At 40.7% G+C, this 10,227-nt stretch overlaps 1 protein-coding gene across 1 annotated transcript; it reads right to left on the bottom strand.

The window, feature by feature from the left end:
- Positions 1–1,583: 1,583 nt before the first annotated feature.
- On the bottom strand, positions 1,584–6,328 carry LOC139631933 (olfactory receptor 11A1-like). The gene has a single exon (XM_071496601.1). It carries the CDS (start codon positions 3,148–3,150, stop codon positions 2,140–2,142), a length of 1,011 nt encoding a protein of 336 aa, XP_071352702.1. The 5' UTR covers positions 3,151–6,328; the 3' UTR covers positions 1,584–2,139.
- Between the last annotated feature and the right edge of the window lie 3,899 nt (positions 6,329–10,227).

Consider the following 10,227-nt stretch of genomic DNA (forward strand, 5'->3'; position numbering starts at 1 on the left):
GACCATTGGATATGACGTCAGTATCATAGATATCACCTAACTAGAATGAATGAGCCTAATCCCACATTTAAATAAACTTATGCGAACTTTAGCAGATAAACTTTTAAACACAAATGGACAACTCATAGTTTGAAAAAAAAAAAATGTAAAATTTAATACATCATAAAATGGCGTTTAATACATTTTAATACCTTTTAATGGCCTTAATTTTTGCTAATTTTATTTACTACTTTTTAAAACCCTGTGGAAAGCAGGATGTTTCACTCTGTCAAACGCTATTCTATCACAGAAAATGCAGAAAATGATAGGCTGTTCAGCTAAAATGATATCAAATGCTTTAAAATGGCAGCCAAAACCAGAAAGGTGAGGAAGAAAAAGAAAAACGACTATTCGAATGGATCGGAGAATAACCAAAATGGCAAAGGCTCAGCCAATGATCAGCTCCAGGAGGATCAAAGATCTAAGATTGCCTGTGAGTACTGTAACAATCAGACGATGTCTATGTGAAGCCAAGCTACCAGCAAGAAGCCCCCGCAAAGTCCCATTGTTAAAAAAAATACATGTGCTGAAGCGGTTACAATTTGCCAAAGAACACATTGACTGGCCTAAAAAGAAATGGCGTAATATTTTGTGGACTGATGAGAGTAAGATTGTTCTTTTTGGGTCTAAGGGCCACAGACAGTTTGTCAGACGTCCTGCAAACAGTGAATTCAAGCCACAGTACACAGTGAAGACGGTGAAGCATGGTGGTGCGAGCATCATGATATGGGGATGTTTCTCGTACGATGGTGTTGGTCCTATTTATCGCATACCAGGGATCATGGATCAGTTTGAGTACATCAGAATACTGGAAGAAGTCATGTTGCCATATGCTGAAGAGGAAATGCCATTGAAATGGGTGTTTCAACAAGACAATGACCCCAAACACACCAGCAAGCAAGCAAAATCATGGTTCCAGACAAACAGAATTCAAGTAATGGAGTGGCCAGCACAATCCCCGGACCTTAATCCCATACAAAATTTGTGGGCTGACATAAAAAATGCTGCTCATGAGGCAAAACCAAGAAATGCAGAGGAATTGTGGAACATAGTACAATTGTCCTGGGCTGCAATACCTGTTGACCGGTGCCAGAAGTTGGTCGACTACATGTACCACAGATGTGAAGCAGTTATCAGAAACCGTGGTTATGCAACTAAATATTAGTTTATGATTCTCAGGAAAGTTAAATCTTCAAGCATTTCTTAGTTTATACAAATCAAATTCAATTACTTTTTCCAATTTTCTTGCTTTGAAATAGAATGTGCAGTGTCCCCAATGCATTTGTGTTCATTAAAATACAATTTATTTGAAGAATTTTGAGGTTTACTCACCTCTTTAAACACACTGCTATTGTTTTGAACATAACTGTATATATATATATATATATATATATAAAAGAAACGTTAAGGTCGTGTGTGTGTGTGTGTGTGTGTGTGTGTGTGTGTGTGTGTGTGTGTGTGTGTGTGTGTGTGTGTGTGTTGATTTGTTTTGAAAAGTAAAAAAGAATGTGTGCTTTCCGCCACATGGGGACGGTTACAGTCAGTTCACCCCACTGTAACCGTCAGCTTCACAGAGTAGTCCTAAATCAAATTCAGTTTGTGATGGTTAAATTTCATTTGTTCATGCCTAATGTCATTATTTAGTATAAGTAATAGTCCTAATCATAACCACTGTTACGATTATGATTTGAACTGGCGAGCTAATGAAATGCACATCCTACACAAATAAACTTCCCTGAAGACACTGTATACATGAATGTCCACAGTCTTTCAGTGGTATGTCAGCATTCTCCTAAACATGTGTGACTCTACACTCCAAGTTTGCAGCTCCTGTTTTACCTGTTTTCTCCTAAACTATACGTATATCTGTGGACAAAGAGTCAGTGTATTAAACGTCTGGCTCTGTGCAGCCTTTGGGAGTTAAAGTCAGGTGAGGTATTGTGAGGATCAGTACAAGGAGGTGAATCAAGCAGTCAACATATCCCACTTACTTCTGACTGAAATTTATTTCACTTCATCACATTTGTCACAGTAAAACAATTGCATGTTAAGACTAGATATTATTAAAATATGTTATAGAAGTATATGTTGTTGTCACACCTACACAGTATCACTGCTACCAGTCAACATTTTGTAACAGAGGATATGTTTGTATGTTTGTCTTATTTTGGACAATTGCAGTCCATACATGACAGGAGTCAGTAGTGGCTGTATGATGAGAAAATACAGAGAGAAGATGATGCGCAGCATACTGGGAACACTGGTCATATCAAATCTACTCTGCAGGATCTCAAATAAACAACCAAAAGAGAAGTTGAGCAGAGACACAAGGTGAGGTGTGCAGGTACTGACAGCTTTCTCTCTGGTCTGTTTAGAACCAGAAAAACACACTTTAAGGATCTTCATGTAAGAGAAAAGGATCGGAAGCAGAGGAACTAAGATGGTGAGAACAACACCAAACAAACCATAGATGTTATTGACTTCAGTGTCAGAACAGGCCAATTTCACTACAAGGTAGTTATGACAATACAAACTATTGATGATGTTTCCACAAAGAGGCAAACGGATATTTAAAGATAAAGTGATTAAGAATTTCACAAAAGAGTACAACCATATTACAGCAACAAAGAAACACGCTTTATTAGATGTCATACGTGTGTTATATTGCAGAGGATAACAAATAGCGAGGTATCTGTCATAAGACATGACGGCTAAGTTACAAAACTCTACATGTGCATATGTGTACAAACAGAAAATCTGCAGGAAACAAAACGGCACAGAAACAGTGTGAATGTCAGACAGGATCTGAACCAGAAGGAATGGAAACAACCCTGTACTACCATACAGTTCATTTACGAACAGGCTGCAAAGAAACAGGTACATGGGTTCATGTAAGCTCCTGTTCAGGCAGATAACCACAATCAGAGAGGAGGTAACAACAACTATAACAATGTAAAGCAGAGCAGTTATCATGAAATACAAGTATTTCAAAGTTCCTATATGTATATAAGTACTGAGAATGAAGTACGGCAAAGTTGAATTTACCACCATTCTTATTTTAGATGACAAAACAACAAGAGTTTGTAAATTGTAAAAAAAATCTCTGCTCATTTTTTAACCCAAATTGAATAATTAGTTTTAATTAAAGACAGTGTTTTGAATAACACAGACATTATTTTCATTTGCACACTCACAATACTGCTTCACTGACAGTTTTAAACAAAAACTTACCATTTACTCCTTATCCTCACTGAACATACAAATACCTTTAAAAAGACACACAAACATTACACACACTGAACCTCTGTCTCTGCAGCTCTAACTAACTGGAGGCTGATGTGAGAGATCAGAGATCTGTTATTTTATACCGCTCAACAGAGCAGTCCCACATCGATCATGTGCAGCAGGGGACACCACAGTTCACTGTCTGACCTTCCAAAGTCATCATTATCACAAAAGTTCACAAAAATATTAGAGGAAAATTAATTATGTCTCTGAGACTTTTTAGATTTAATATGCAGAATTTAAATGTAATACATGAACAACTAAAACTAAAAGGAGCTGAAGTGATAATGACTGTAAGAACTATTGTACAATGTTAGTGAGTTTTAACACTGGTTAGATTGAGTTTCACCAGGTTGATCAGTAATGAGAGCAGAATAATCGACAGTAATATTAGTCACACAGGTACTAGTGTAAATGCTTGTACTAATAACAGCAGTAGAGTTAGAATTAGTAGCAGTGCTAAGAACACAAGTTGTATTAATATTGTTTATATTATTAACAGCAGTGGTAGTCACTCAGTGGTTACTGTTTGTGTGAGTATAAGCCGCAGCAGCAGTGGTAGTCACACAAGTGTTAGTGTTAGTTGACACTGTAAGGAGTAGTTACTTTTGGCTCTAATACAACCCTGTTTCCAAAAATTTGGGACACTGTAAAATGTAATTAAAAACAGAATGTGAAGATGTGTAAATCATGCAAACCCACATTTAATTGAAAATAGAACAAAGACAAAATGCTTAAATTTTATTGTTTTATGAAAATTTAGCAAGTTCAATTTGAATTTGATGCCAGCAACACATTTCAAAACAGTTGGAACAGGGGCTGGGGGGTTGTACACTATTGCCACCTGAGGGGCCTGCAGCTGCAGAACTTCAGTAAGGTACAGCTGGTACTGCGACTCAGTGTAGATTGAATCCACCTGTTCACAGCAAATGGGCCTGTCAGGTTCAATCTTACGAAGACCCTATGCCATTCATACAGCACTAGGCTGGGCACTCCAGGGTCCACATGGTCTTGTGCCTCATGCTACTTCGTGCTACTATACCATTCTCAAGCCAGCACCACAAGACCTCTACCAACATGTCGAACATCTATGGCAGCTTGAAGTGCTCCCATTTTGGAGTGAATAGCTGGCAAAGGTCTTGTCTGGATCAAGGCACTGTGAGCATCTTGGAAGCAAGCACCAAAAGGGTTAAAGTCTGTAACACGATCCGGTATGCCATGCCTCTGCTCCATGTTGAGGATGCACCACCACTGTAAGCCCTTGTCAAAGCAGTCAGGCCAACGCTCTTCAGTATGGAGCGATGATTGTTAAAGGACCCAGTCAAAACTAAAATGTATGAAGCAGAGATCTAAAAGCTCATAGATGGAGGGTGTGTTATTAGGCTCAATACAGAGGAGGTGAATAATTCCAGTGGATCATGATTCATCCTCCATCACCTCATCCATTACAATGAAAAGAATTACCTGGTCTTCAACTGCTCCTTCCCTAACTGTGGCATCCTCCTCAATGAACACTTATTGGGGTCCTGCTGTGAAATCTGCAAAGGGAGGAGCCACATGACATCTACCAATGGCAGATCTTGCCATTTGGTACCACAAACAGCCCATGCTGTGCAACATTTGTGCTGCAAAAGGTAAGTCAAAGACCATACCATCCTTAAGGCCTGGTCCAGCTGGGAGAGAGAACTCCCCAAGCTGGCAAAAACCTCCCTATGATGAACCTATGCACCACTGGAGGTTGCCACTGAAGCCACAGACTACACTCTGCATGACCTCTCTGATGCCTCCAAACCGGTGTACGGTTTGGTAGCTTCTCATTTGTCATAGCAAGGTCTGGGGTGGTCCCCAATTGTCTTCAGGTGATACCACAGTTAGAGCTCTGTGCAGTGTTGACAGGAGAGCAGCAGTCTTCCCTCATTCATCAAGAGCTCACCCTAAGCATCAGCCCAGACCTTTCTATTCTACCAGTCGTAACCTGGCTAACCTCCAAGTCCAGTAGGTTTAAGGTCCTCATGGGAACCAGGATCTCAGTAATCCAGGTGCTAACAGCTCTGCACACCTGGCAGTATGTGGCCAATGATCTGGCTGACCATCTCACTCATTTCCAGACCTTAGCTAAGCTGTTGGCACCAATTCGGTGGATTGTTCCTCCGTGGTTCACCTGATTAACAGCCATGACTTCCCATCTCCACAGAGCCAGAAGACACAGCTGAGCTCAAGCAAAGTATCTTCTGTGGCCTCACATAGACGAGTCTGGCACTCCAAATACACAGATGTTCCTTTATGGGGTGGCGGCTGACTCTTCCTTACCTCAGAGTAACCTTCGTGATGCCAAAATCTTCCTGCTCAAAGCCAGCCAAACAGAGGGGGTCCCCAGAGGAGATTAATTGTCACAGGGCCAGCAGACCAGTACTGCCCAGCAGTAAGCTCAGTACACTCTCACAGGTGCTGGATCTTACATTGGGCCTTATCTATCTTGGTGGACACCACATCACATGGAAATCTCCTATTCTGTGAATACACACCCCATAGTCCTCGATCCTCACCACACAGAGACAAGCCTCCTCATACAAGACTTGGATACACGCCTACTCCATCCAGGGCCTGATAGGGTGTTTGTCAAGATCAGATGCTGTAATGGACCCTGCATTGCAGGTTGCACTGGATGCAGGAAGTGGAGGGGGAAGCTGGTGGTTCCAATGATGACAGACTTGCCACCTGACTGTTTGCAACTCCTCAAGCCTCCCTTCTATTTGATGAGAGCGGACTGCTATGGGCCATGCTAACATGTCACTATCAATTTTCACACTTTTTCATTGAGAAAGTAATAATTTAAACTTTGAATATGTGGAAATTTGCTCCTACATTTTCTTAGATGTGAGGACAAGAGAGGCTGGCATTCATCTTGGCTAGCAGCTAGCAGTTGTAGCACTTTTCCACCACATGATACGAAGTCAACATGACCTTGACTTTACTTGACAAGGTGCCAGATGCTTCTTTGTCCACTGCATGTAGTACCTCCTTAATGCAGCGTTGTTACTAGAGCTGCAATGCACAAAGCTATCATGACTTCATCTTTAACGTGACACCCACATGAACAATGGAGGATATTGAAGGAAAACCAAAGAGAGAAACATCCACTCCTTTTCAGTGGACCACAGTATGGTTTTGTGGGCTGCTGTACTAAAAGTAACAGAAATGTTACAGGCTACAGTAAGTGGCGTACAGTTGCTTGGCTGTTTAAAAATGGTGGGTATGTTCACCTCAGCTTGCTTAAAACCACAGAGAAGGTGATACCAAAAAAGTAAATTGTGCCAGGTACTATCCACAACTTTTGCTAGATGAAAACGAAAAAGTGGATATAAAAAGTGTAAACACCCCTGTTAAAATGATGTTTTTTCTGATGTAAGAACAATGAGACCACGATAAAGAATTTCAAAACTTTTCCCACCTTCACTGTGACCTATAACCTGTACAATTCAATGGAAAAACAAACAAATCTGTCAGGGAAACAAACATAAGAAATTAAAAACGTACAATAAGCTGGTTGCATAAGTGTGCACAATCTTAAACTAATACTCTGTTGAAGCACCTTTTGATTTAATTACAGCATTCAGTCTTTTTGGGTAGGAGTCTATCAGCCTGCCACATCTAGACTTGGCAATATTTGCCCACTCTTCCTTAGAAAAGTGCTCCAAATCTGTTAGAATGCGAGGGCATCTCTTGTGCACAGCCCTCTTTAGGTCACCCCACAGATTTTCAATTGGATTTAGGTCTGGGCTCTGGCTGGGCCATTCCAAAACTTGAATTGTATGAGACACTATAGTATCATCCACCTGCCCCTTACTCTGAGTTCTTATCTGAGTTCCTAGAGTTTTTATCTGAGTAAATTCTCAGCACAGATAAAGTCATCATAGTGGGTGATTTTAACATTTATGTAGATGTTGAATGTGACAGCTTGAGTAATGCATTTAATTCATTATTAGACTCAATTGGCTTCTCTCAGCATGTTAATGAACACACTCACTCTTTTAACCATACCTTCGATCTGGTTCTGACTTGTGGGATTGACATTGAATATCTAACAGTATTTCCCCAAAACTCTCTTTTATCTGACCATTTTTTGTTAACATTTGAGTTTTCAGTCATGGACTACACAGCATTTGGGGAAAAAATCCATTACAGCAGGTGTCTGACAATACCGTTGTCAAATTTAAAGAAAGAATCCTATTGGTATTGTAGTGGAGTGCTGCATTTTGCACCCTTGAATGCAGCTCCAGGCTTGACCCCTCCCCTCAGCCAATTCCCTAATCAGGGCCAAATAAAAGGCAGCTGGGAGCCATGCTCAGCCTCTGGCTCATTCCTTCCCTGGTCAGTGGTGTGATTGTTATGTGACCATAGTCATATAGGATTATCAGTTTTTATCAGTGCATTTACGTTATGGTTTTTGTTTTAGTAGTTTGAACAGTGTGCTACAGGAGCCTGCCATTCCTAAGTCCTGTGAGTAGAATGAGCTACAAAATCCACAATTGCAGCATGGTGAACTAGGAAACTATGTAACTTGTGTTGTCTTTTTGTAGGTTCACCTGCTGCTGTTCTGCTTGTATTTCCTTTTTGTTTTCATATTGGTTTATCTCTGTTAACCAACTGGGTTTTGTTTATTGTCTTGTTGCTCAATTAATTTTTTTTTTTTTTTTTTTTTTTTTTTCCCCTTCTCTAGCCTGCCATTTTAAATAAAAACTCCTTATCATTTTGAAACACATCTTTGTCCTATTTGTAGCAGCCAACGAACCTGTGAGTCCTTGTAATTTGAATCTTGGGCTTTCCATTGTATTTCTTGGGGTGCAATTCCCCAGGTGGTGTTGTCGCAACTATTTACCACTATTCAAAATAACCCCACTCCGCTACAGTATTTAGCCACTGCCATGTATCAATACAGTAGGAGACAGCTCTTAACTTCACATCCACACAGGTTGATGACCTTGTTGACAGTACTGTAGCCTCACTGCGTGCAACACTAGATACTGTGGCCTCTGAGAAAGAAGGTAGTGAGTCAGAGAAGGCTAGCTCCATGGTACAACTCGGAAACACAAGCTTTAAAGCAATGTTCAAGGAAGCTAGAAAGGAAGTGACATTCCACTAACCTGGAAGAATCTCTAAAGGCTTGGAAAGACATGGCATATTTATATAATATATTTATATATAAAAAATTTTAAATTAAAAACAGGTTCTTAATTTAAAATCAGGGTTGAGCAGAGTTAGAAACCAAGAGTGTACATAAAATTTATTGTTTAAAAAAAAATAAATAACCCAGTCTCGCCCAAGGATCCCACAGTCTCTGGATCTTCTCCCTCTGAAAGAGGGGTGCGTCGCGACAACACCCCTCTACAAGCCCACGGCGCTTCTCCTCGACTCTGACCGGTGATGGAAGTCACCCTCCTCTCCACCTGCACTCCGTACTCCGTTCCTCAGGTCCCACGATCCGGCGCTCGATCAGCCCTTTTCCCGGCTGGAGTCGTCCCGCCGAACCGACACGGCAACTGCGTTTCAGGTGGCTCTCGCAGCGATGGCGTCTCCTGCCTGCTGCTTACTCGGGTCCTTTCTCGTTTTTTTTCCCTCGCTCTCTCCTTTACGGCCGCTTCCTATTTAAAAGGGTTACAAAATGCGATCGCCACCACCTGTGGCTCATTGCTAATTAAATCCGCTGCTGGTGAGTCTATGTACAGTTCAAGGTCAGTCAGAAAAAAAGAAACACTACATGCAACTCAATATAATCCAAACTAATAAATCTCTGTAAACAAACACACAAAACAACACAACATGCAAAATAACAAAATTTGGTAATCAAACATGCACAATAAAACTGACCTCTTCACAAAACCTCTACTTATAAAGCCTACTCTTGATCCAGATGTTTTAGCCAATTATAGACCCATATCCAACGTCCCCTTTATTTCCAAAATCCTTGAGAAGGTTGTTGCAAACCAGATTTATGTGCACAGGAATGGTTTGTTTAAACATTTTTAGTCAGGTTTTAGAGTCTATCATAGCACAGAAACAGCTCTGGTTAAGGTTACCAATGATCTCCTCATAGCCTCAGACAATGGACTTGTTCTAATAGATCTTAGTGCTGCATTTGACACCAGGTCCACTCCAGTTTGTTCATGTTAATGACTCTTCTATCATCACTAAAGTAAGTCATGGAGTTCCACAAGGTTCTGTGCTAGGACCAATACCTTCACTCTATATATGCTTTCTCTAGGAAATATTATTAGGAGGCACCAGATAAATTTCCATTGTTATGCAGATGACACCCAGCTGTACTTATCCTTAAAGCCAGATGAGACTAACCAGGTAGCCAAGCTTCAGGTGTGTCTTAAGGACATAAAAATCTGGATGACCAGTAATTTCTCACTCTTAATTCAGACAAAACTGAAGTTATTGTAATTGGCCCAAAACACCTCAGAGATACACTATGTGATAATATACTGACTCTGGATGACATCACATTGGCCTCTCGTGATACAGTCAGAAACCCTGGTGTCATTTTTGACCCTACCATTACCTTTACATATAAAGCAAGTCTCTAGGACAGCCTTCTTCCACCTGCGCAACATTGCAAAAATCAGACCCATTCTGTCTAAAGGATGCTGAAAAGCTAGTTCATGCATTTGTTACCTCAAGACTGGAATACTGTAATTCTTTGTCAGGATTTCCCAAAAAAGCCTCCAATTGATCCAGAATGCGGCAGCACGAGTAGTGACAGGAACTAGGAAACGAGATCACATCTCTCCTGTGTTAGCTTCTCTGCATTGGCTCCCTGTAAAATCCAGAATAGAATTTAAAATCCTCCTCCTCACCTACAAAGCCATTAATGGTCAGGCACCATCGTACCTTAAAGAG

This window comes from Trachinotus anak, unplaced genomic scaffold (genome assembly GCF_046630095.1).
Source record: "Trachinotus anak isolate AG129_WGS33_773 ecotype Australia unplaced genomic scaffold, CSIRO_AGI_Tana_v1 ptg000014l, whole genome shotgun sequence".
NCBI lineage: Eukaryota > Metazoa > Chordata > Actinopteri > Carangiformes > Carangidae > Trachinotus > Trachinotus anak.